Consider the following 25976-nt stretch of genomic DNA (forward strand, 5'->3'; position numbering starts at 1 on the left):
CCTACTTAAATTTAGGCCAATACTTTGGTACTTTGCTGAATAAGATTCACAGTATTAATCTTTGTTTTGTTGCAAAGTGATACCAAAATGTGACATACGTAGATACACCACCACAGACCAACCTCAGGATTCAGCATGGCCAGCATGCAGATGTGCATGGTAACACATCAAATGAGAACTGAAAACTATCCACCCTCTCTGTCACAAAAAGCCTTTTTTTACTTTTTTGCTTTCTTCTACACAAGGTGCCAAAAATACAAACTTATGGGAATAGTGAAAATGAGATCTGCTCTACCTCAACCAGAAACTAGAGGGGCCATGTGGAATCACTCAGTAAAATTCTGTGATGCAGCTCATGCAGCTTCTCCAAATATGAAGCTCATCATCCTCCACATTCTCTAATGTTGAGTGATTTGACATTTGACCTAATATTTGCCTAACACTTGACCTAAATACGCCACAGAAGTGCTGCTTTGGCACCAGCTACCACAATCAAATCCAGCGTCTAACATGCAGCCATTTAAAAACAAGCTGTTCCTGCCACAGAACAAAATCGGTTAAAAAGTTGACTCACGGAGCAGGCTCAGCTTCTCTCCTCCCCTAGTTTTACACCCACAGAGCTGCACTCGTTTCTGCAGAGGGAACTCCGGCCCTGCCGCTATTCAGCTGAGCAGCAGCAGCGGAGCCGGGCTCTGCCCTTGCCGAGCGCACGCTACTCGCTGCTCCCTCTGCTGGCATCCAGCACCACCAGCTGCTGCAGGGGCCCCTGCACAGCAGCAGGCACAGGCGCAGCCCATTTCCAATCCTACCATAACCAAACCCCCGGCAGGTGGAAAACAACGAAAGATAGAAAAAGCCCTGGGATGGGGGGCGGGAGAGAGAAAGACCGAAAAAGAAAAAAACCCAAAACCAAAAAACAACAGCGAAATGTTGACGTAGTGAAGAAGATACTAGGAAAGATGAGAAGAGTTACATTAAAAGCCAAAGTCCTTCCAAATACAGAGTGAATAAAAAGCAGATTTTATAAAGGCATTTTAACTTCTCAATTCTGGAGGCAGATAGCAAAAGTCGCAGGAGTTGATAATGGGCTGTTAAACTCCATCTTACATCTAGACCAAGTCATAGGAGATCCAAAGTTGTTTCTCTCTGCAGGCTGTCATGTCATATCTGACCAAATGTAGGTTTTATGACAGCAAATGTTTATAAAAGCCATGAAAAATTAGAGAAACAAGAAGGGGGGGGGGGGGGGGGGCGGGGGGGGGAGGGAAGCTCTGCATAAAAGTACCTTTGGTAAATTCTCATCTGCAGGAACCTGTCAGAAGTCTGAACAATTGATACATTGATATTACAGCCCCTTCAGTAATATCGTATCCAACTTGTCTGAGTTTTACAGACATGCTCTGATTTGGCAGCAGAATTATTCTGCCAGTTTCAAGCCAAAGACAGTTTTAATGTATCTTAAGGAGGAGCCACAGGCAGGTTTTATAATATACTGGGAACGTAAACTTTCATCACGGTTTCCATATATCTTAAAACAGTAGCAAAACTTTTAGTTAGGAGAAGATGTGCCTTTCCTTACAGCCTTCACGGAGAAACAACGCTGCTGTCTTCTAGTACTGAAACAGAGCCAACATGTGATTGTGTAAAAATTGCTGAAATGAAAAGTGAAACTAGTCAATATTAATTGGCCTGAGAAAGACTACAAAAATGAGTCCTCATGAAATTAGTGTTTTGAATTAGTTTTAGGCTCTAATACCTTTGTGCAACACTGAACCCAGCAATCAGGGAAAGCAAAAAAATGCAGAACTTAGGAGAACTGAGCTCTTCCTGCACTCTTGGGTTTGATTTCCAGTGTTACCACAAACCTCAGGTTAAACCTTCATAGAAATAGTTCATTATCCTTGTCACTCATGTCTCCTTTTTGGAATTGAAGTACTTTCTTTACCGTACTTTGTATTTGGACTGCAAGATCTGCTGTAGTATATGACTATAGCTGAGTATAAGAAGCCTTCACAATGACTCCCAAGACAATGATCTAATGTGCTGCCTGAGTGTTCTGTAAGTGATACTAACTTGAAGTCTGTCCTCTGCTTTTTAATTTCATCTTAAATTTATCTTGGTGAAGTGGCCCATCTTAAAGAGCATGGACCTTCCACAAAAGTTGAGGGCAATTATCACGTCCCAGGAGAAACACAGTACCTTGTTCAGACAAACACAGTCTCTACAAGGTAAACTGAGATGGTTGGAAGAGATAATAGCTTATCTGTATGAATTCCATTCATTCACCCACAAGCATACTCATATAGGTATATCCCATATATCAGATTAAAAATAGCTCAGGCATTGTTTAAGTGGCATCTAAAAATCTGTTATCACTACTTGCCTCTAACAATTCTATCATGGTTCATAACAGTAAATGCAAAATACTTTTGTTTACTTTTATCTTTTCAACAGTTGGTAGGGGGGGGAAACAAAACAAAACAAAACCAGACATTTTCAGTTCAGTTGAGCACTCAACTGCCCTGAGATAAGTAACAGGACAGCTACTGGCACAGGACACCAGCTCACTCTCACCACAGTAGCAGCACATGCAAGTTCTACTCCACACCCTCCAAGGAGGTGTGAAGGCTGCCCACTGTGAGACCTCACTGTGGACTATCGTTCCAAAACCAAAGGAGAGTAGTGAACTGAGACAAAAGCTTTCCTTTCCAGTCATATTCTTCACACACACATAGCACATGAAATAAAAGCTCTGTGTGCACATATGTACATATCTGTATTTAGTTATCTTGCAAACTGAAGTAGGAGACTACCAATTTAAGTTCCACCAGAGTTTTTGGCCACATCTGTTCTCATCTGCGTAGCTGCAAAGCTTGAGTAATACCTGTCAGCAGGGTTTAATGCAGGTAATGTCAATTCCATGCTACTGATACCTGATCCAACATAAAAGCATGATACTAGCCAATACCACAACATAACTAAATATATAGGACAAAGAGCAGTTGAGATTCCAAAGAGCCTTGGGTGTAATCAGGGATCTCTATTCTGTCTCTAATCCTCATCTTTCCAGCTGCTCTGACATTAATGAGGGCCAGAATCCTACTGCTTGCTTTTGTGGCAAGGTGGAGGTAAGAGTTGGAAATAATTCTTCTCCCATTCCTCTGGAAGAACAGGCTATTCAGCCCAGCTCAACTCTCTCCCTCACCCATTCCCAGATTCACAGATCTCCCTTGCACAGAATGTCAGTTGAGAAGCAAGTGTGGAAGCATGAGCTGCTTTCAGCCCTTCTGCTGCTCTGTGCTGAAGTTCCATGCAAATACTATTGCCCAGATCTGCAGAGAATTAGATTTGCCCATACTTGGTTGAATAGAAGTCTAGTTTCATTGATATGAGTATCAAGATCTAACACTTTTGCAATCTGTACCTAGAAAATCACAGTATTAGCAACATGTCAATATACTGTCCATGACTGGGGATTTGTTTCAAATATAAACCACTCTTCACAGGAGCCTTGACTGCTACATACAGCCCATATCCATTACAAGGTTGAAAACCTGGCTGCACTTAAGCCATAATGCTTGGTTCTGATGACCACAGCACTGAAAGATGAAGACCATCCCATGTGAAAGAAAATGTCAGGAATATTTTGTGCAATTCCTAAAGGTCTGATTAATAACATTGACTGTATTGTCACTGAAGCAATTTTCATAAGTAAGTTTTGGCAATACTTTACTTCCCCTGCATATCAAGTGTATAGACTGCTGGATAGGATGGAGGATGCTTAGAAATAGCGTTAACACAAATGTTGCTAGACCCTTGATCAAACAACTTTAGTAGAGCAATCCATGCATGTAACTCTGAGTGCAATGGCAGGGGGAAATGCAACACCTATTACAGTGTTCTGACAAACTGAACAGAACAGAATAGAATAGAACAGAACAGAAAGAATAGAACAGAACAGAAGCAGAAGAGACCTTCAAGATCATCTCGTCCAACCCATCATCCAACAGCACCTAATCAACTAAACCATGGCACAAAGCACCCTATCAAGTCTCCTCCTAAACACCTCCAATGATGGTGACTCCACCACCTCCATGGGCAGCACATTCCAATGGGTAATCACTCTCTCTATGAAGAATTTTTTCCTAACATCCAGTCTGAACCTCCCCTGGCACAGCTTGAGACTGTGTCCTCTTGTTCTGGTGCTGGTTGCCTGAGAGAAGAGACCAGCCCCTGCCTATCTACAGACTCCCTTCAGGTAGTTGTAGAGAGCAATAAGGTCTCCCCTAAGCCTCCTCTTCTCCAGGCTAATCAACCCCAGTTCCCTCAGCCTCTCTTCATAGGGCTTGTGTTCCTCACCAACTTTGTTGCCCTTCTCTGGACACATTCCAGCTCTACAACTTTGGCTCCAACTATTCTTTAAACTAAACTTCTGCTTGAAACCAAAGGAAAGCAACGGACCAGGACAATAACACCACCACTTTCTATTAAGAAGCAAGCAGCAGCTGATCAAAAAAAACCCAACAAAACCCAACACAAAACCAAACCAAACACTAAACCCCAAACAAAACAAAAAAAGAAAAACAACCACCACAACCATTATCAAACATTATAGTTGTATTTTACAAAACCCAAGAGATTATTGGAACCTGGTTAGTGTCTTCATTAGATTTTGGTATTGCCAAATATGAAACTTTCATTCGCATGCACTAACCAAACCTGCAAGATACCAACACTGCAAATGTAGATTGTAACTATGAATACTATATTCTTATGAGATATATAATACTATATTATCATTAATCTTGTATTATTATTGGTGAGACACTGGAACAGGTTGCCAAGGCAGGTGGTGGAAGCCCCATCCCTGGATGTTTTTAAGGCCAGGCTGGATGTGGTTCTGGGTGGATCTAGAGGAAGGTGTCCCTGCTCATGGCAGGTTGGAACTAGATGATCCCTGAGGTCCCTTCCAACCCTGACAATTCTGTGATTCTGCAATTATTGAATTATTTATTACACCCTTGAACTGATGGCAAGACAATAGTTTGATTCTACTTACCGACCAGCTGATGAGTACCCACAACTTACCAAAACAAAAATCCTTAGTCTTTATATCTCCTGAATTATGTAGTAGTCTTCAGATTCTGGATTCAACTTATTGCTATAACGAGCCACTCCAAAAGCCCAGGTGCAGTCCAAGCAAGTATTCACATCCCCTGTGCCCATCCTGCTGACTGCTGGACAGGCAGCTTCTGAATCTAGGGTATCCTTCTGTATTTGCTACAGTGGTAGTCTTACTGCAGTAATTTTGAAACATTTAACAAATGCAAAACATTGTAAAACTAAGGTTTAGCCTTCATTTGATGTTGTAGGTTTTCATTGCTCACATATGTTATATAGCATATAAGTAATTCATCAGCCTCCTATACAAAAATCAGCTACTTGTGTATCACCTGAGCACAAGCTCACTCTACCTCCTGAGAAGAGTGTGCCCAGGTGGCCAGGAGGGCCAATGGCATCCTGGCCTATATTAGGAATGGTGTGGCCAGCAGGAGCAGGGACGTCATTGTGCCCCTGTACTCTGCATTGGTTAGGCCACACCTTGAGTACTGTGTCCAGTTCTGGGCCCCTCAGTTTAGGAAGGACATCGAGACACTTGAACGTGTCTAGAGAAGGGCAACAAGGCTGGGGAGAGGCCTTGAGCACAAGCCCTATGAGGAGAGGCTGAGGGAGCTGGGGCTGCTTAGCCTGGAGAAGAGGAGGCTCAGGGGTGACCTCATTGCCCTCTACAACTACCTGAAAGCTGGTTGTAGCCAGGAAGGGGTTGGTCTCTTCTCCCAGGCAGCCAGCACCAGAACAAGAGGACACAGTCTCAAGCTGCACCAGGGGAAGTTTAGGCTCGAGGTGAGGAGAAAGTTCTTCATGGAGAGAGTCATTAGTCATTGGAATGGGCTCTGAGGGAGGTGGTGGAGTCACCGTCCCTCGAGGTGTTCAAGAAGGGATTGGACGTGGCACTTGGTGCCATGGTCTAGTCATGGGTCTGTGGTGACAGGTTGGACTTGATGATCTTGGAGGCCTCTTCCAACCTTGGCAATACTGTGAATACTGTGAAGAGCTCTAAACCATAAACAGGATGTCCAAGCCCTAGATGGAGGGAAACTATGGAATATTTAGACTAGGTTTCTTCCAATTTTTTTTTAAGTGTCCTCCAGTTGTGATTTCTATGCTTTTTAAGGGATCTTAAATTCCCAACATTTGCTCCACACAGTCATCCAATGTTTAACTAAGGAATACAGAGGTCAGCATAAGATGGTTTCCTAGGTTCAGCATTAGATACTACCACTGCATCCCCCTTCAAAGGTACAGTGTTTCTGCTGTCAATTTTGACAATAAATCACACTCTCTTTTTTTTTGATTTGTCAAAAGCTGCCTTTAAGTGGAGATCCACAGGTTTTATAGTTTCAAAACAGTAAAGGGAAAAATCCAGGTTTTGGCTAGTGAGTCTCTTCTGGATCTGCACAGATGGAGTGAAGTTATTTTGCGGTGTAATAGATAAGGGAAGTTAATCGCTAGATAGAAGCTGGTTGGAAAATAGATTTAAATGGTAGAGCAATATAACTTGCCTTATTTGGCTGCCACTGGCAATGCAACTAAAGTAGCACTCCTGAGATGCAGAAGAGATGTTTATGGCAGGGGAAACAACACAGAGACAGACATGCTGAGGTCTCTTTATCTGATAACTTTGTGGTAATTGCCTTTCATGCCCTGTGGCATGGAAGACGCACTAATTTGGCATTCAGTTGAGTGGAGCGGAGAAGCAGAATGCAAACAAAGAAGAGTCAAACTCTACACTACTGCTTTACCTTACTAAATTAACAAAGCACAGCAGTGTTGGGTTCTTCGCAGTCTGAGGTAGACATTGCTACAGACCAACATCATCCTCTTCCTAGAGTCCAGTCTCATTGCCACCAGCGTGCATGTTGATTTTACCAGTTCTTTCCAAGTGGCTCTGCTGTGAGGTCTGGTTCTACTTGCTGGCTGAGATTTTGCCCTAAGTTTGAACTCCAGCTGAGTGGTTACAGGCACTTCCTTCTTTTGTTCAACTGTCTGCTGACATCTCCTATATTGAAGGTAGGGAGCCTTCAAAAACTGCTTCTAGCAAAATCAACATGACTTTTGGCTCTGATATTACTGGGTTCAGAATTTGCCTTTATTGCCTCTTCCACTCTTTTCACCAACTACTGCATAGACACAAAGTCTGAGCATAGCTCAGTTCCCAGACACCTTCTTCTGTCAAACAGATTCTTTTAATATTCTTAATTTACATTTTGGGGGGCTCTTCTGTACATTTTATACTGGCAGTGCCTGATCTCTTAAAAACCACATACAGCTGTGAATACAGGTGTTCCCTCTTTCTCACAATAGCTGACCCCAAAGACAGCAAGCCCTTACCACTAACTGCAGGGAAGAATGCACAAGACTGTGGTCTACCTGACACAGCGGTAGCTCCTCCACATCTGCTTTACAGTCACTTCTTCAGCATCCAGACTCATCATTTCCCATAGTTTAGTTGTGAGGGAACAGGACCAAGGACAAGAAGAATTGTGGCCTTCCAGTATCTGAAAGGGGCCTACAAGAAGGCTGGGGAGGGACTTCTCAGCATATCAGGTAGTGATAGGATTAGGGGGAATGGAATGAAGCTGGAGGTGGGGAGATTCAGGCTGGATGTGAGGAGGAGGTTCTTCACCATGAGAGTGGTGAAACCCTGGAATGGGTTGTCCAGGGAGGTGGTTGAGGCCCCATCCCTGGAGGTGTTTAAGACCAGGCTGGATGAGGCTCTGGCCAGGCTGATCTAGTGTGGGGTGTCCCTGCCCATGGCAGGGAGGTTGGAACTAGATGATCCTTGTGGTCCCTTCCAATCCTGACTGATACTATGATACTATGCAGAATGAAAGAAGAATGGACTATGGCACACAAACAGACATACACATGTATACTAATGTGGCATATGCTCACTACTTCATATTATTTGCTGTTCATAATCAGGTCACACCCCTGGTCCCCAGCCCTATTATGAGAAATCTTATCAGTGTACTGTTCCATACACACAGCAGTCTTTTTCACAAAGATTAGGCAGCAGATGCCAGACTGGAATTTCATATTAACAAAACACTGAGGAAATGATTAGTGATACATTGGTTTTTTACATCCTTATGAATTTGCCAGGACTCAGCCCTGCAGAAGGTAAATTCAGCTCCCATAGCATTCAGCACAAGTTGCTCACGTTTCTGTGAGGGAGGAGTTGTGTGCGCCGGGTTTGGTGGTTTTCGTTACAGCAAATCAAATAAGGTATGAAGATGCAAAGAGAAATGGCTGGAGAGAGGCAAAGATGGAGTCCAAGGTCTTAGTACCAGGTTTGTGTGTATGCCAGCTGTTCTGCAGCACAGGAGAGAGAGACAAACAAATACTTACCAGGTTTAATTTCCAGCAGCTTCAGCCTGGAATCCTCAGGGGGATGCAAACGCCTCTTTTTGCGCCAGCAACGTGCTGGGTATGTGTACAGCTGACCTGGGGCCAGGCCTGAAGATTAAAAGCAAGAAATAAAAATCATCACATTTCAGTTTTCAAACCACAAGCACCATCTTTAGCATCTTTGTTTTTGCCCTTCCAGCATTTCCTCGTTGGAGGGTTCAGTCCTGCAAATCATGAGGCGGAACTGCAAACTCAAGGCATCCAGTGCTCCTGAGGCTCCTCAGCACCTCTTGGGATCAGGCCTATGGAGAATCTAGGTCTCACTTAGACACTTCACTCAGCTCACTGAAACCAGAGCTGCACATAAATAATTTGTGATTTCTTCAGGGTAAATAGAATTTCAGACTCTCCTGGGTCACAGGGGCAATGCCTCCTCCACGGGCAGAGAAAGCCCCTTGGGAGAGAAGAGATGAAGTCCTGACATGCAAATCAGAAGGCACTGATGCACAGGAGCAGCTCAGGAAATTTGTGTCTTCCAAGTGGGAGAAAACCAAGATCCATGAGGTCTGGCCATTTGGACTCTGCATTTGTGCTTAAATTCTGGACTTTTGTTTGAAGACAGATTCTTCATTGTGGTTATTACCTCCCCATGCCAACATTCTGAATGAGGGAGGAGATACAGCATTAATGTTTATATTACTGCATGCTCCACTGAATCACATTTGGCATCGCTGGCTTCTGAGCTGCCCTGGCTCTCCTGAGACACTCCCTAGCCAGCGTTCAAACTATGCTTTGCTCTCTTGTATTCAGAGCACAGCAGGGCCTTGTGAATGCATCACTACTAGGGGCACAGAAGCACATTGCCAAGTGCTTCAGAGTATCCTCAACTGCCCCAGATATTCATGACACACAGAAATACCCAGCAAGGCACAGAAAAGTTGGAAGAATTTCATTTTCTCCCCTGCTTCCCCTGCCCTTTCCATCCCCCAGTTCTGCTTTGGCTCTTCTATCCTTCTGCTGCTTTGTCTTGAAGGAACTATAGAGCCTGCAATTCCAGATTTGCTGCCCTTAGAAAACAGGTAAAAACACATAAGAGAAAGGTCAGGAATGGTATTACCGTATCTGAAATGGTATCAACAGTGAACAGCCAGATAACATCAAGGGGGTGCCAGTAAAGCAGAACAGCTCAAGGGCTCCAAGTTGGTCCAGGAGTTCTCTCATGACTTCTGTAGCAGCCAGGAGAGTACTAGCTTGGGACAAAACTGATTCACTGAACTGAACAAGGATAATGAAAAAACCCAACAACTATGCCCTATAATTTGGGGTAAGTGGGAGGGAAGACATAACAAATTTATTCACCTCAAGGGTATGGTCTTGTCAAATCCTGCAAGTGAAGCCTAAGCTTCTGGTTTGAAATATTTCAGTTGCTGAATATTCCAGCTCAGACCCAAGCACTTTGCACCTGCTACTTCCAAGGGTTTGGTGCATAAGTTGAGCACACTGCCTGGGTATGGACCCGCAATAGAGTTCTCGCATAGATCCTGGCTGTTCCAGGGCACAGAATGCTACTGAACTGGGGCTTTTCACGTCTTTATTTCATTGCTGCATCGCTTGCTGGAAATTATGCCCATCCCAAGAAGGACACATTTAAGAGTGGGGCACTTAGGACCAGTTTGGGAATAAAAATGTGAATAACTAGCACTTCTAGTGTTTGGACACACTTCTTCATGGCACTTTGCAAACATTAACCACTGCAAACAATTGCTATTATGATGAGGTGGATTGTGCCTGGCTCTGATGTGAGTCATTAAAGAGGTAGAGGCAAGAAGCCTCACCCTTTCATAGCAAGTCCTGTGCAAGAACTTGCTCACAACATTGAAATGGCAGTTGCTAGACCAAAGAAATAGGACACAGGACCAGTCGCCCATTGCACAGGCCTCCACAAAGGAGTCATTTGAATGAAATAAGCACCACAGCTCTGAGCATTTGTTCCAGACACAGAGGAGCAAGGATCTACTGAAGTTTGGGGCAGTATCTGCTAATGTGCGTTGAATTATCACAGAATCCAGAGATCATCAAGCCCAACCTATAGATTATTGGGCACTGTTATATGAAATAGCACTTCTGGATTCAGCCAGAACAGTGAAAGCCAGTCTCAGATGCTGAAAGTCCAACAAGAAACAAAGCAGATATCTTTGAAAAGACAGAGGGGGAAAAGCCTCTTTCCTAGAGGACCTAGAGCCAACTCCAAGTGGCAGATGGATCAATATGAGATGGATGATCCAACATCCTTGAGGTTAACTCTCTGTTCATTTTCACTATACCCCTGCTCATTAATACACATCCATCCAATGAACTTAAAACATATCCTAGATCTTCATTTGATCCAGACCCATCAAATGTTGCCTTCAGTTCCTCACCCTGACGCCCCATCTGTCACTGTGCTGGCTCACTTCAAGTGTGGATGTTTGATGGTTTATACAAAGAAGAGGTAACAAGGAAGAAGTCAATTCTGAATGCTTTGAATCTAGTCCCTCCACAGCCAATCTTGCAATGTATATGGAAATAATGCATAGACAAGTCAATGTCTTCAGGCCTTGCTAGCTTGCCTATCCCTCTGGTGCCTTATAGGGCAACCAGAGAAGGTTCCAACTATTTGCTTACAGAGGAAATAGCAGAACCTGCAGTGAGTTATGTTGTTTATCTCATTAGTGTAGGAGAGTCATAACTCAAAGCTGGTGTGAAAGGCCAGGGAGAAGGGGGGAAAAAGGAGGGAGTTATGTGCAGTATTGTGTGAAATTAACCCTGAACTGTTTATCATGAGATGCAGTTTTCTGACTCCTTTAACACAGAGGATAGCAAGAGACCAGGTTAATATACCGAGATCGTGAGTCTTCTCTCTGTTTTCCAAGTGCTAGGTAAGTAAAAAGAAAGGTTCTGAAGCTTTGCTGTTTGTCTTTATACTGTTATTCAGGTTAGGATGGTAAATGGCAGTGAACACAGCACACAGGACAGATGCCAGGGCAGTTGGGCAGAGAATTTTCAAAGCCCTTCAGTATGGCCATAAGCACAGGGTGTACAGCCTGAAAACTGGCATGCTAAAACTGCAGAGGCATGCTTTGACCCACCATACTACTACAAGAAATAGATGATGCAAAGACACCCAAGGGACCACTAAAAGGACTATTAAAGTCAAGAAAGAGGAAAGCAAATATGGGGGAGGAGGGCTGCTTCATTTCACACTGATTATTCTAATTCAAAATAACAAAGGCATCAGATTTGGTGGCTGATGCAGACGCAGGAGGATTCTTACACTTAAGATTCACTGTGGAGAATGTTTCATCATTAGTCTCCACCACAGACCTGCAGGAGAAATGTCACTAATCCCCTTTTGCAGGGTAAGCTGCCAAACAGTTCACTGTCAAAAGTGAAGAAAGAAAGATCTGCACAGTGAATTTGCTAAAGGTGGTGCAGAAAGCTTGTGGCCTCTTGGTTCCTGATGTGATGCCATAACACTGTTAGGATGATTTTTGCTGTAAGCATGGAGGCACAAATGAGACCCATACAAGACTATCTTTGTCCTGTATGCTTGTAACAGATGCTCTTGCCCAAACATCACCTGTGGTTATAGTGGATGAATACCTGCTTACGACTGCATTCAAAAGGATAAAAATAGGAGCATCTTACTCACAACCAGATGCTACAAGAACAGAACTTCCTTGGGTAAATGGATTAGGGGAGAAGGGTGGGGGGGGAAGGAATTTTCAGCTGAAACAAAAATCGAACTGTGGACATGAAGGCCAGAACCTCAGACAACTCCCAGCTTGTAAACCACATTCAGCAGTCCCAGATTACCCCAGCAGGTTTTGGCAGCTGAAACATTCTCAGGATATTTTTAACACTGGTGAAACACCTGTTGCCTCCTACACCAGAGGTAGCCACATTTTACTATAGAAAGAGTTTTCTGACAATAATAGGGATAGGAGCAGTGTGAGGACCCTTCCCTCAGTGTATCTGAGGAAAGGGAGAGGGAAAATTTCATCTAAGCACTCTTCAGAAGTGGAAATTGCTTTCTTAGAAGCAGGAGGGAAGCAAAACATCCTATGTGTTCCTTCCACTCCACCTCCTGCAAACTGGCCAGTAGGGGAGGTAAGAAGCAGGCTGCATCTTCCCAAATTCCACACCTGGGGTTTTAGAGCATTTTTCAGTATGGTTTACAAGAACTGGTGTGTGTATATCCACACATGTGCATGTCATGCTTCCAGTGCCCTTGCATCCCAGTACCCTCCCCTGCATGGATTCTCTGGTCTGCACTGGAAAACAAACCCCAAAAAAGCCTGTTTGGTGCTGTCAAAAAATCTGCTCCCCGAGCTAATGGTAGGCCAGATACTGAGCCATACTCTAGCAAAATTCCACCTGGGGTTCAGAAGAACTTCTGTGTAATATTTCAAGCCTTTGAATGGGTGACTCTCCTTTGCCTTGCAAACAAGGATTTCAGATTGATTTCTTCTAACAAAGGAAAGACTAACCAAAGTCTACTGAAACAACATTGCTTTTTCTTGAGCTCCACTGAGCTTTGGAGCAGGCAGTAGCCAAAGCTTTTTAAGGACATATACCAGTTTCTTTTTGCATTTGCAGAAACTGCAGCTCCAGAACTGATATCCCAAGTAACATGTATGAAGCAGAGCTGAGAGTTGCAGGTATATTTCCTACCATCAGAACAATGTTCATTCCAATACCTGAACTCTCCTATATTTTACCTCAGCTTTATATCCTTTCCAATATAATTCCTGATTTTCTGAGAAACTCCTACTTCCAGCTGTCCACCCTGAAGATAATTCCAGTCTTGCTTTGCACAGAGCATTGTGTCTTCTGCCACAGACTGGGATCAATAGCTTTAAAAGAGCTACAATGATGCAGCCTTAGAAACTACCATGTCAGGCACTTCTTTGGGTAGAGAGAGAATAATTAGGATGAGCTCTCTGCAGTTACCAAAGGAAATCCCCTGCAGGCAGAGAGGTTTAGGCAGCTTCTCTTCCTGTGGCCTGTAGCAGGTTTGCACTCCTATTAATTAAACCCCATGAGGGCTCAATGGCCAGCCCTCTATACGTGCACATGCATACACAGACACAACGCTACCAACCTGGTCCCCTGTGCCTCTTCTCCATCCAGATGTAGCAGTTGTTCTGAGCTACTCCAGTTTGTGAATCCAGGAAGGGAAGGCGGACGCTGCGCTCAGCACACAGCCGAGAGTTGTAGCTGCGACAGTGCTCAATTGCTTCTTTGTAGAACTGGTCCCCGAGTCTGCCAAAAGAGACAGGGAAGAGAATAAGAAAGATTGCATTTCCCTCTTAGACAAGACCAGTAAAAAAAAGGCACATAAGGTTGGTTTACAAATGAACAAGACAAAAAACCTTTCCTGAACCAGGGAAGGCTTGCTGACAGAAGACACTGTTGAAGCATATCGTGTCAAAAGTGCCACCAAAAGATCAGACTCTCAGGAACTGGACATAGATCTTTTCAGTAGTGGTATAGCTACTGAATGAGGAAATGATGCAACCACACTGGCCCACGACCCTGGGTCAGGCAACATATACACCATGGTGAACTGATTCTATTGTTTCTCTTCCCTCAGTCTGTCCAGCCAATTCAGCAAACCACTCATCTCAATCCAATGTTACAGCAACTCCTGCAGTATATTTTGAGAAACCAGTAAGACAGCCGAGTTTAGAAGTGCTTCACTTGAGCATTCCTGCTGTCAGAAAACCCATAAGAGCAAAGGACATAATCCTCATATCATGTACTTCTGCAGGGGGAGGGGGGAATGTCCCCACCCTGAACAACTAGGGCCATGTCTGCACTGGTCAGATTAGACATTTTGTCATAACCCTTCCAGAACTTTCCACAATCCAGCCTGAGGCACCAACAGTGGCACACTGCAACAGCAACCAGTAAGATCCAGCATGGCAAATGCTGCTTTCCTCTGGAGCCCAGTAGGAGGAACAGTTCTAAAGACAACAACACTTCATAAATAACTATTTGTTCATAAACTCTGTAGCATTTTCATCTTCCCTTGGGAAAGGCTTAAAAACTCTGCCTGCTAGAGATTACCAAAATCCTTCCTCCAAATTTTTCTAAACAGGGAAAAGCATCAAAGTAAAGCTACCCTGAGGACACAAGGCAGCTGGAACACTGCAAAGTAGGTGGGCCACACTGCTGAACCTCATTCTTGATCTATTGTCAAGGTGAAATTCAGTCGTGACATGAATAGCTAGAAAAGCTCCCCATCAGGAGTAAGTTCATTAGAAAAGAGGAGTAGAGTGATATATTACATAACTTGTTCTGACTCTGATATTCATTAGTGTGCAAAGAGTGTATAGCATACACAGCAAGGGAGCTAAAGGGAGGCACGCAGAGAGAAGAGAGGCTCACTTTCCTCTCATGTTAGTTGTTTCCCTGCTACCCTCTTCCATAGGCACTACTGGCATTTTAGAAGTATACTATATCTGCACACTTCTGAATGCCAAATCAGTGCACTTTGCCTTGTTTTATTACTCGTGTCTATTTTCTGGCTCACGTCTTTCAAGTGACTCCTCAGTTGCACCTTATGACTTCCCCAAGAGCCACACTCTTTTCCCCTGGGATGTACTGGCCCAACATGCTCTCACTGACAAGCAGCCAACAGTGGAGGCTCAGTGAAAAACCCAAGAGCAAGGTAAATACAGAAGGAGGCACCTCTAGTTCCTCCTTCTCACTTGAGATGACCAGAACTTAATTTCCCCAAGTCTCAGGTTATCCAACAGTGGGGCTACTATGTTTAACAGACCTTGATGAATCTTTCTCCCATGACTTTACCTAACCCACCTATCTTTTTCATACTTAAAATGTTGTGGGTTGATGACTTTCACAGATTAAATACAATTCATGCAAAAAAAAACCTCTGCATTTCCTTGTGCTTGTTTTAAGCCATATCTCAATCATTTACAATTACAAGTCTATAACTCTCTCACAAAGCTTCACCAGGTCATTTTGTCTAATGAGCAGAGAGTATCCAGGATACTGAGTCCCTGGATGTGGAACGAGCAATGTGGCTGGGTGCTGGAGCTCACCAGCTTCCAGCTGCCCCCTTGACAGTCTGACTTCAGATGTTGCATTTCAGAGTGTCCCAGAAAGGAGAGAAGAGAGCAGTTCTCCACAGGCAGGAATTGCACACAGGAGTCAGCACATCCTGTGTCTTCAAACTTTCTAAGGGGTGTTCAGCAATTTCATGCATGTAAATGGCTGTGTGAATATGGTGCCTCACAGCCCTGTTCTCCATTCCTCTGATCACCAGTTCCTGGGCAGCAGCCAGAGCAGGGATCATTGCAGGGCAGCTGAAGGAGAGAGCTCTCTGGACTGCACAAGCTAGTGGAGGGCAAAGCCACGGGCAGAGCATATACAGCAAGATCCCTCTGGACACTGAATCCCCGCAATGACCTCAAACCCCTTGTTCCATAAAAAGGCAAGGGAGGAGGGAAGGGGAGCAGAGGGGAAAGGAAAAGATAAGCTGCACTACTATACAAAGAATGTGACTAGGAAGAAATGAAAGCTTATTAAAAGCTGTAATTAAAGTTGTACACTTGTGTAATCAAAGTCAGTAACAAGGAGACTCCAGCTGATCAAAGATTACCAGCTCTTTCCACAAACACTTGCACAGAGCTATGTCAGATTCCCCCCGTATTAAGCCAGGGATGCTCACTAACTCCAAGGAGTTTACTGGAAGCAAGAGCACAGCTGCGTGACAACAAACTGCCACCGCTGCACAGGTTTTCTTTATGCTAAAAATCACTCCAGTCATTAGCATAAACACACCACAAAGCACCTGAATTAATGAAAACAATACATCCCAGCATCCTGGGTATAGGATCTGACTGCAGATTACCTCAGTTTCCACCTTCTTTTAAGACTGAAAATAACTATAAATCTTGGACTGTTAAATAGTTGGCTTTAACTGACACTGTCAAGTAGAATTTAAGATTACATTTTAGATTTTCTAAGAGGGAGAAAACCATTTTTGAGATTCCAGTGGCAGAAAAGCTACCGAGTTCACAGGTCAGATTCACCTTTGACACAGTCTTGGAGTCTAATTGTTTCATCAAATTTGTTTTAAAGATTTTAAATATGCATCTTTTTGCCTTAAAGAAAAGCTAATAATTTAGGAGAAGCATTTAGTCACCTCAATACCTGAAGAAAGCTTGCCTTGGCACTGCTACAACAAGCATGGTCAAAGAACCCCCAGCCCTCAAGTATTCACTGGAAAGGTATTACAATACTTCAGGACTTTCCCCAACTCCAGTTATAAATGGAACTTAAAAATAAGTGACAAATAATCAAATATCAGAAAGTAAAGCAACAATATTTCCTTATGAGAGTCATAACTCAGTGTAAAATAGCTTTTCTGCAATTACATTTGAGTGGTTGGCTGTTTTGTGTTATCATTAGTCTTCACTGGAGTGACTCTGACTCGTTCCAAGTTTCAGTTAGTTTTTATTAAGAAACTTTAAGCTCAGATTTATAATTTTTTTTCCTATTTGTTTTCAGTGCTACATACCTAAACACAGCATATTTTATCTCCTGCAGGAAAACCAGAAAGAACTAGGGGGGGAATAAAAAGGAAAGTATTGTGCTCCTCACTGTGGAGTCCCAGAGGTGGGACAAACCACAGCCACCTCCCGGGAGGCTTACAATGGAGCTGGACAAGACAAGAGCAGGAATAAGACTGGAGAGCACATGAGCTCAAGTAAAACTCCAACACATTGGCTGAGTTTGAGCAACTGAGGTACAGGAAGAGACAAAAAATGAAAGGACAATCTTAGTAGTAAAAAAGTGTATCATATGTCAGAAAGACTAATTATCTGACATTACGTGCTTCACAGTTTTTTCCAGGCTGGGTTACCATGGAAGACTTCACCTCCTGAAAAAAATCTGTAAAAACTATGGGGAATTTCTGCATTATTTCTATGAAAAGTATGTATGAATCAGTGCTGTGACCGACCACAGGGTCGATTCTTCCCTTTGGACATGGGAGTGAAAGGTCACACAGACTTCTCTAGACTGATATTAAAGACACAAAATCATCAGCATACGCAGAGATTTCAAAGATGCTGGGGAAAAATAATCAAAGAGCAGACACGAACAACCACTGGCCAAGGAAGGCAAATCATAGTGAAAGCAGCACAACAGAAAATACAGAATGAAGTTGTCAGCACACTGTGAAAAGCACACAGCCCCTCAGTGAAGAGCCACAGGTGAAATCCCAGATGCTTGGGACAGGCAGGCCGGTGACACTGCTGGCGTACATGCAGGCTTTGCATTTACATTCCAGCCTGAGGACACTAAAATAACTGGTTCTGGATGACTAATGAAAGCTCCCTGGCTTGGAAAAGAACAACCTATGCTGTTACAGTCTTCTGCAAGACTGCATAGGAGTGATATATGTCTAGTAGGAGTTAGAAGCTCTCTTTTGGTGAAAAAGGGTGGGACTGAAACTAAACAGCAGCCTCAGAGCAGCAGAAGCTCAGTGTGAACAGGGAGATGAGAAGCAGCACCAGCTCGGTCGGCCCTAGGACAGCAACGTGAGGCTGATGCAACTCTCTGAAGCCTTGCAAGTTGTCACTGACATGAAAGCAGGCATGAGGATGGACAATTGGACCCTGTGACTTTCATGAGGTCACTGTCCTTTTAAGCGTTAAGAAACTGAAGTTTTCTGTCATGGAATCAGGTCAGCTAATAACACAGTCAGAAAAGAACAACATAGCCCTCTCTCAGCCTTTGCCTGCCTGCTTTAACTAGGCCATAAGATTCCTGAGCAGACTTCAACTCATACTTTTCTGTGCAGTACCTAGTGCCATGACTCCTCTGTCTAGGCATGCCTGAAATAGGGGGAAAAAAAGAATTGGCCTGGCTTAAAAGCCTGTAAATTAGCAACAAGGACCAAGAGTCTGGCTTCGTTCCAGCTGCTTCAGGACATTGGTTTCTCTGCTGAAGAGGGATCCTGATGGGCTCTGGAAGCAGCAGAGCAGCTCTCCACTACTACTTTCCAGCCCACCCTGCGAAGTTCCAGCTATTCCAGTATGCTACACTTTTCAAAAAGCTACAAAAAGGGGCAGAACCCAGCACACCCCTCCAGCAGTGCCCACCACATTTCAGCTTAAGATCCAGACAGGAAAAGTACTCACCAAGGACATACAACAAGCCAGGCTCAACTGTGATTGCAGGCCCACATCACCCCTGGAAAACTTGTACAACTAAGAACCAGTCCTCCTTAAGTCAAGCTTTTACATTTCCACCAGATCTTTCCAATGTGAACACAGATTGTCTCCAGTTCCTCAGGCCAGCCCCCTGTTTAGACATTTCCCTCTAAAATCATGCTCACTACATGACTAGGCAAGTAAAATACTGATAGCACTGAAAGAGATGACTAATCATGTAACAGCAACAGACTTTTCCTACTGAAGTTTGCAGTTGTCCCCAGCCATGATCAAAAATGTGGGACTTGCTGTCCTTAAGACCATGGAGTTTTCATTTACTACATTTTTAGCCTCTAATGTTATATTTTATTCTGATATAAGTCTTACAGTCTAATAGTCAGTGATAGGATAAGAGGAAAGGACCTCAAGTTGCACCTGGGAAGATTCAGGTCAGATGCTGGGGAGGGCAGGGGGAAATCACCAAAAGGGTTGCAAAGTCCTGGAACAGGCTACCCAGAGAAGTACTTAAAAGACCTGTGACTTGGCAGTGCTGTGTTAATGCCTAGGCCTAATAATCTTAAAAATGTCGTCCAACCAAATCAATTATGTGATTTTAGATAATTTGATAGGGTGAAGAACTGTGAGGGCACCTGAAAAAAAAGGCATTATAAATCAGAAATTGTACTTCAGCAGCACTGCCAACCAGTTTCAAAATGGACAAGATCTGAGAAGCAGTGGGAAACAAATAATGCAACATAACTTCAGAAAAGATTCTGTACTCTTCTTTCAGAGACATTCATAAACGAATCTGGAAATGAAGCACCAGTGGAATCTTGGCCTTTCTCACAAAGATGGACAGAGACTAGCAAACCATGCAGATGATAGCTGAGCTATCAGCTGCCTGTGACACTGCAGACCGAGAGGTATAGCTTGACCAACTGCATGTTTTGGCAAGTGCTGAGAGAACTGCAGTAAACTGGCTACACTTGTTCCTTTCCAGCAGATCCCAGGAGGCCCCTGACAGGCGGCTGCTCCTCCTCTCCATGAGCCTTGACATGAAGAATGCCACAGGGCTCAATTCTTCCACCACTTCTATTTAATATCTATGCAAAACCTCCAGGGAATATGTGAAGCATATCAGCAGCAATGCCAGCCATTACATTGATGACAAGCAGCTTTATGTATCTTCCCACCCTCCCCCGGCAGACAGCACTCTCCCAACTCTCCCAGTGTTGAAAGCAAGGGTAGCACGGGTGGCAGAGGCGGAAGTCAGAAGAGACAGTAGTGAGGATGGCTGGTAGTGGGAACATGATAAGCTATGAGGTAACATTGTATAAGATTCAAAGACAGGCACTGATGTGGACAATCTAATAGGTGCAATCATCAAAAGGGTCTTCCTCTCTCTCTCTCTCTCTCTCTTTCCAGTCAGCATAATTCTCTTTTCAAGCTGTGGTCTGGCTATGCTCACATATGTTTCTTACATCTGGACTGGCCTAATTTGACCCTCTACCTTAGATTAGATAAGCAACAAGGACAGGGATAGTTGCAAAACTCTGGTACCCACTCTATGTCAAAGCAAGCCAAAGAAATCAGTAGTCCCCAGCCTATGCACTCTGCACCACTGGCTTTCACAAAAACAGTGGGCTACTTTCAAGACACTTGAACAGCTGCTTCTCCTTTCTTGACCCAGACAAGCAGATGCAACCAGATGTGCTTAAAAGAGGCCAGTGTAACCAGACTCCAGCACCACCTTTGGACAGCAGACCCTGGAGCTTAAGGTCCAGAGCATCTTTCCAGAAAAGCTGAAGTATTCTGCTCTGCTCTTCCTCACATTACATTGCAAGCTGCTAACAAAACATTCATTAAAAGATCCAAGCACAAGAAAATATGACATAATCAAGAGTATCAGACCACTATTAAGCATTCAACAACAAAAGACTGGCTGGCCACTCCTTTGGCTGCACTCTCTGGAACTCCTAGTCTATAAGGAGCTCCCAAATGTTACCATCATGCACCCTTCACAGCTGCAGAGGTAAGATATTGAGACACAACAGAAATACTGGATGGCTTTCCTGACGTTAGGAGAAGTGTAACAGATTGCTCAAAATCCTACCACAAACTGAGGGCAAGCCAGAAACCGGAGAAATGTGCAGATTCAGTTTTCTCATAAGGGTCAGTGGTGTCTGTCCCTGTACGACATCATCTGATAATGTAAGGGGTGTGAACATGAGCAAAGGCAAAACAGGATTTCCAGATGGACTACAGAATGACTCAAACTTTCTGGCCTTTCAGTTTTTTAACATAAACTTGGCAGCCCTGTAAAGACCCACACATGTCTCTCCTAGACTTTCCAAGAGCCAAAGACATTGAGGCATCTATTTCATTTCTATATATATTGAATAATCTCACCTGATGGACAGAAAGGGGCCTGTATAACTTTACCCAGCATGGGAGTCAGAGGAATAAAATGACTGTTCAAGCAGTAGACAGTGCACACAAATTGGACCACAAAGCAGTGTACAGCAGAGCCAGTGTTGCTGGAGCAGCAATGATCGAAGGATAAGTGAAAGGAAAGCCTTGCAAGGAGAGTTAAATTCTTTCATTGGAAGAAGGGTCATCATACAGATGGGTCAAAATAACAGACAAGCCTTCAAGCACTTATTCAAAGGTACTATGCCAGATGCACAGACTGTATGTGGTGCAAGAGATGAGGAGCCATCAGAGGGATGATGACAATTTCCTGAGTCAGCACTGGCACAGCCCAGAGATCACAGTAGTCAAGGAGATGACCAAAGGTACGAGTCTAGATCCGTGAAACAGGTGTGCAAGATTGTTCAGTATCCTTCTCTGAGCACCCAGTGTATGTGTAAAAGGCCAAAGACCTTTTGCCAGGTGTTTATCAGCAGACTTTCTCTATTGAATTGGAAATTCCTACTGCCTATTTGTGGCCACAATTGATAGGCTTCTCCCTGCTTGAATCATGGTGTGATGATCTAGTGTCCCTGCCCATGGCAGTGGGGTTCAAACCATTCTACAAATCTATGAATCATAACAGAGAACCCAACCTCACAGAACTCACTACTCTGGAAACAGGCTTAGACTGCAATCCAATCCAGTGAGATACTACAGGTATCATGCATTTAAAACGCCCGTCTCTGACAAAAGGTAGGCATAGTTTACAATGTGGGGGAAGCTGATTTGGTAAGACCCATTCTCACAAGTATTTTGGAACTGTGAGACCTCTGCCAGCATTTCCATTTGAAGAAAAGAAACAGCAGCACATGTTAATACCATCAAGGAGAGTGTGGACATCAGGATATTTCACTGATAGCAGCCTGCAGGCCAAATCTAGCTTTCTGGGTCATGAGCTCCTGCCACCTTTGTGCAGGAAGAAGAGCCAGAGCTGTTCCTTTTCCTGCAGCTCTGCATGGCCTCACACAAGACCTGGAGCATCAGTCCCAGCTCTAAAAGCCCAAAAAGTGGGATCACTATGCACACCTTACTTGGCAGTTAACATGCAGTTACTGGATAGATACAACAGCTATCTGTATGCAGAGAAGTTGACATGTGCATAGATGAGGTATTTTATACGATTAATTAATTAATTAATTTTATACGATTAATTTCTTAATTCATTCAAATATACTGGACTGTAACCAATTATACTATGGTGCCTGTGGTAATCTGTTCACCTCTCTTACTTTTCTACCATTTCCATGGAGAGGTAACAGCAGCAGTTTCCATGCCAGACACTAGGCTACCTAAGGTGTTTCCAGAGACAGACATTGCATAAAGTCCCTATTAAACTCAGCACAGTGACCAATTAGGTTAATCTCAGAGGCAGACTCCTTGGGGATATCTCAGAAGATCTACTCTTTCTCAGGCCAGGGTTTCTGTTTTAAAGAGATGCAGCAGCATCCAATTAAATGAACAACAGGTGTAAAAGGTAATAACCTAGACCTCTTTTGTACCTGAAGACAGCAGTCAGAATTCAGCTTGGTCCTAACCTCCCCTAAAAGGTCAAAAATTCTTTCCAATTACTAAAAGAATGAACTAATGAAAACCTCAGCAACAAGATTAGATTGGACTTGACCACACTGAAGAGACATTTTAATATATATTTTAAAAGAAGTATCTCAAGCTGCTGGGGCTTGGGGTCATCAGGAGTCTGTTTGGCTTAGTGGAATCATAGCCTTAGGGGCCAGATATAGTCAAAGAAAAAGTCTCTGCATTCAACTCCCTCAGTCTTGATTTCCCACAGTGGACCTATCTTTTGCATTCCTGCAGAGAAAGGTAGATTAGTAAAAAATGTAATCTATCGCCCGAGCTGGCCCTGGGAAGCCAGCAAACCAGAGTTCTACAAATGACTCTGCCACAACTTCCTTTGTAGCTTTAACAGTTCCCCTGAAGAACATGGGGAACAACCTGCACTTACCCTGCTAATAATTGTATGCATTGCTTTAGGCCCCAGCTATACTGCGAGATACTCAGATCATAAACAGACATCTCCTAGCTCTAGCTCTGCTGGCTGAAAGTATCACCTGGTTCCTCCTACCCTGCTGCTTTTCACTGCTTGTCTCCTACCACTTACTGCTCCTGCACCTCCTGCAAGTAGCAATATTTGTGTGAATGCTCCCTGATTTCCTGCAGGCAAGGCCATTTGATACGGCTGACATTTGATCCAGGCTGACACTGCGTGAAGGAACTGAGGGAGAGCTCACAAAATCCCCTCTGCCACCAGAGGTAGTCTTCAGCAGTACAACCACAGCCTGGGTTAGTCTTCAAGTGGCACACTTGTTTGTAATGAGAAAAGTCTGTCCACATCACCAGTGGTGACAGCTATATCACTCAGTGAACACAGCCCCCTTGGGAGACACAGCATATACAAATGGATGGAGCATTTTCCTACCACCACAGTTACATCATCAGCCCAAATGGCATCGGCTAAACTGACAGGAGCATTCCTTTTCATGTGTCTCTGCATATCTCATCTTTCATGAAGCCACCTATCTCCATCAGATCTCAACAGATAGAGAGATGCCAGGAAAGAGCATGAGGCTTTTGCATTCTTTCAGCAACTGTCCAAACTCTATACAGCACAGTCCCAGTCTGAATGACCTCTGCTAGCCTTCTAGGAAGTTCCCAGGCTGGGATTTCCCCTGCGCGTTGTGCAGTTATTTAGTAGACAAACACACAGTACCATTCAATCCAGATGGCAGAATTCAGAAGAGATTGAAATCAACATGCAAGTAGAGAAGTAGTAGAAATGTTCCTAAAGGGCAGGCAAGTTTCCCCACCCCACAGAACCACAATTACATTAATATTTTAGGTACTTCCTGTCCTTTGACTAGAAAGAGTTAGTGAGCTCCCATTTTTCTGCTGACTTGGCTCCTTTGTAGGAACTTTGTATCTCCCAATAAAAAAAAAAAAGATAAACGACAAAAACCCACTGGAGGAAACAATCCATTCTGCACAGGTGAAAATGATCATGCAAGCAGCAAAGCAGGCATTTATCTAGAACTAGAATAAAACCACATGATTATTAGAGTTTACTTTGTCTCTGAGGTCAGCCTTGGAAGGAAACAAAAAGCCAAATCAGCTACAGGTAATACTTTAAAGTTACTAATCTTGAACGGGTAGCACTTTCAAGTTCCTCAGTCACAATACCTGTGGCAAATAGAATACACATGTAAGAAAACACAAAAATCTACTCTACCCAGTCAACAATTATTAACCACACAAAGCGCTCACAATGGGAAATCATATTTTCTGCTCTCTACAAAGTCATCTTAAGCCTACATAATTAAGGTTATATTTCTTTGAGTGATTATTTCTCTTGAACACACAGGAACAATCACTCTGTTACATGTGTTACATGCTGACCTCAGCAGATGCATAGCAGGGATATACTTGACTCATGCTACACAGGGGAATTCCCATGAGGACTGTGAGCTAGATTTCCTTCTCTCACCTCCTTCCCCCAGTTCTACCCATAAATGGACATTCCTCTGCTAAAGCATCATTATTATTGCTCAAAAAGGAACAATAAAAGTTAAAATAGGTGAAATAGATGCACTGTGTTCTCCCACACATCATCTCACAGTTCCCTCAGCATGAAGAATGCCTTGTATTGAGAGCATATTGAACTAACTCAAAGTTCTGGGCATAGGACCATCTGCCCCTGGAGCACATCCCATGGGAGCAGAGAAAACCACGGCTGCAAATATACACATTTCTTTAAGCAGTGATGTTTCAAACACCTGTGCCTTTGTTTCTGTAGATATTTATGCAGCATGTAAGTGGAAGTCATTAATAAAGACATGACAAAGCACTTGCCACAACTAGCTTTCAGAAACTCAAATAGCTGATGGTTATTGCCTTATTCACCAGCTTCCCTTGTATGTGTTTTTCTTTCAACTTGCCTCCTGTTCTCAGCACCACCATAACTGAAGTATCAGACTGAGGTGATTATTACTGTAGAACCATCAAAGCAAAGAGAAAAGCCTTGTAATTCACTTAGCAGTTAGCAAAGCTGGCAGCAGTGTGGTGCTGTGATTATGACAGCACAAAAAAAAAGACCCTCTGATCAGACCCACCTTTCGTCCTGTGTGTTCACTGAGGTCTTTAAAGACTCATGATGAACCCCTGCCTATGACCAAGCATCAGGTCCCACTTCAGCAAATCACCTCATTTCAGTGTGCAGGTCCCCTCCAATTCAAAGTTGGGCAGAGTCTTGAACAGACAGGACATGCTTCAGTGCACTTTTAGAATAAGGCCTCAGAAGTAGGTACATGTGGGCAAGCCTGTTCAGGTCAGTTTATCATGTTTTCCCAGCTGGACCTAGCCAAAACTAACATATTACTGCCATTTTCTTTCTGGGATGTAATACACTGCAGTAGTTAAAGCTGTAGGGCACGAAAACATAATCTAGGGATCGTGAGACTGTCATTAATCAATCAACCAGTGGAAATAGGAGCTGGGCAGATACCATTATCTCTACATTACAGATGAGACACAGAGTTTGCATAAGAAAGCCATAGACTATGACACTTATTTCCAAGTTTTGCTCCTTCTTTTCTTCAGAAATTTGTTTACTCACTCTTCAAGACTTCCTTTCCCAACTGCAATCTAGCATTTTCTTCGCTGAGTGGCACAACCGACTCCATGTCATCACTGCAAGTCAGTTGAAGCTCTTCTATACAAAAATCAGTTAAAGAACTACTAGAGCAACCTTTTGTTTTTTCAACAGACATGCCATAAGGGCTACCTGAATAC

At 43.6% G+C, this 25976-nt stretch overlaps 1 protein-coding gene across 7 annotated transcripts in view; it reads right to left on the reverse strand.

The window, feature by feature from the left end:
* DPF3 (double PHD fingers 3) overlaps positions 1 to 25976 on the reverse strand; it is a 208751-nt gene that overhangs the window by 91796 nt on the left and 90979 nt on the right. For all 7 annotated transcript variants that reach the window (XR_010990279.1, XR_010990278.1, XR_010990280.1 and 4 more), the window contains 2 exons: positions 13616 to 13776; positions 8473 to 8580 (listed from right to left, as the gene is read on the reverse strand). Coding sequence is in view for 4 of the 7 variants with exons in the window: in XM_068162151.1 (XP_068018252.1) it covers positions 8473 to 8580; positions 13616 to 13776 (269 nt within the window). In the remaining 3 variants the exon portion in view is untranslated. The remainder of the gene's footprint in view (positions 1 to 8472; positions 8581 to 13615; positions 13777 to 25976) is intronic.

This window comes from Melanerpes formicivorus, unplaced genomic scaffold (assembly GCF_026170545.1).
Source record: "Melanerpes formicivorus ecotype bairdi unplaced genomic scaffold, bMelFor1.0.p_v2 SCAF_62, whole genome shotgun sequence".
NCBI classification, from domain to species: Eukaryota; Metazoa; Chordata; class Aves; order Piciformes; family Picidae; genus Melanerpes; species Melanerpes formicivorus.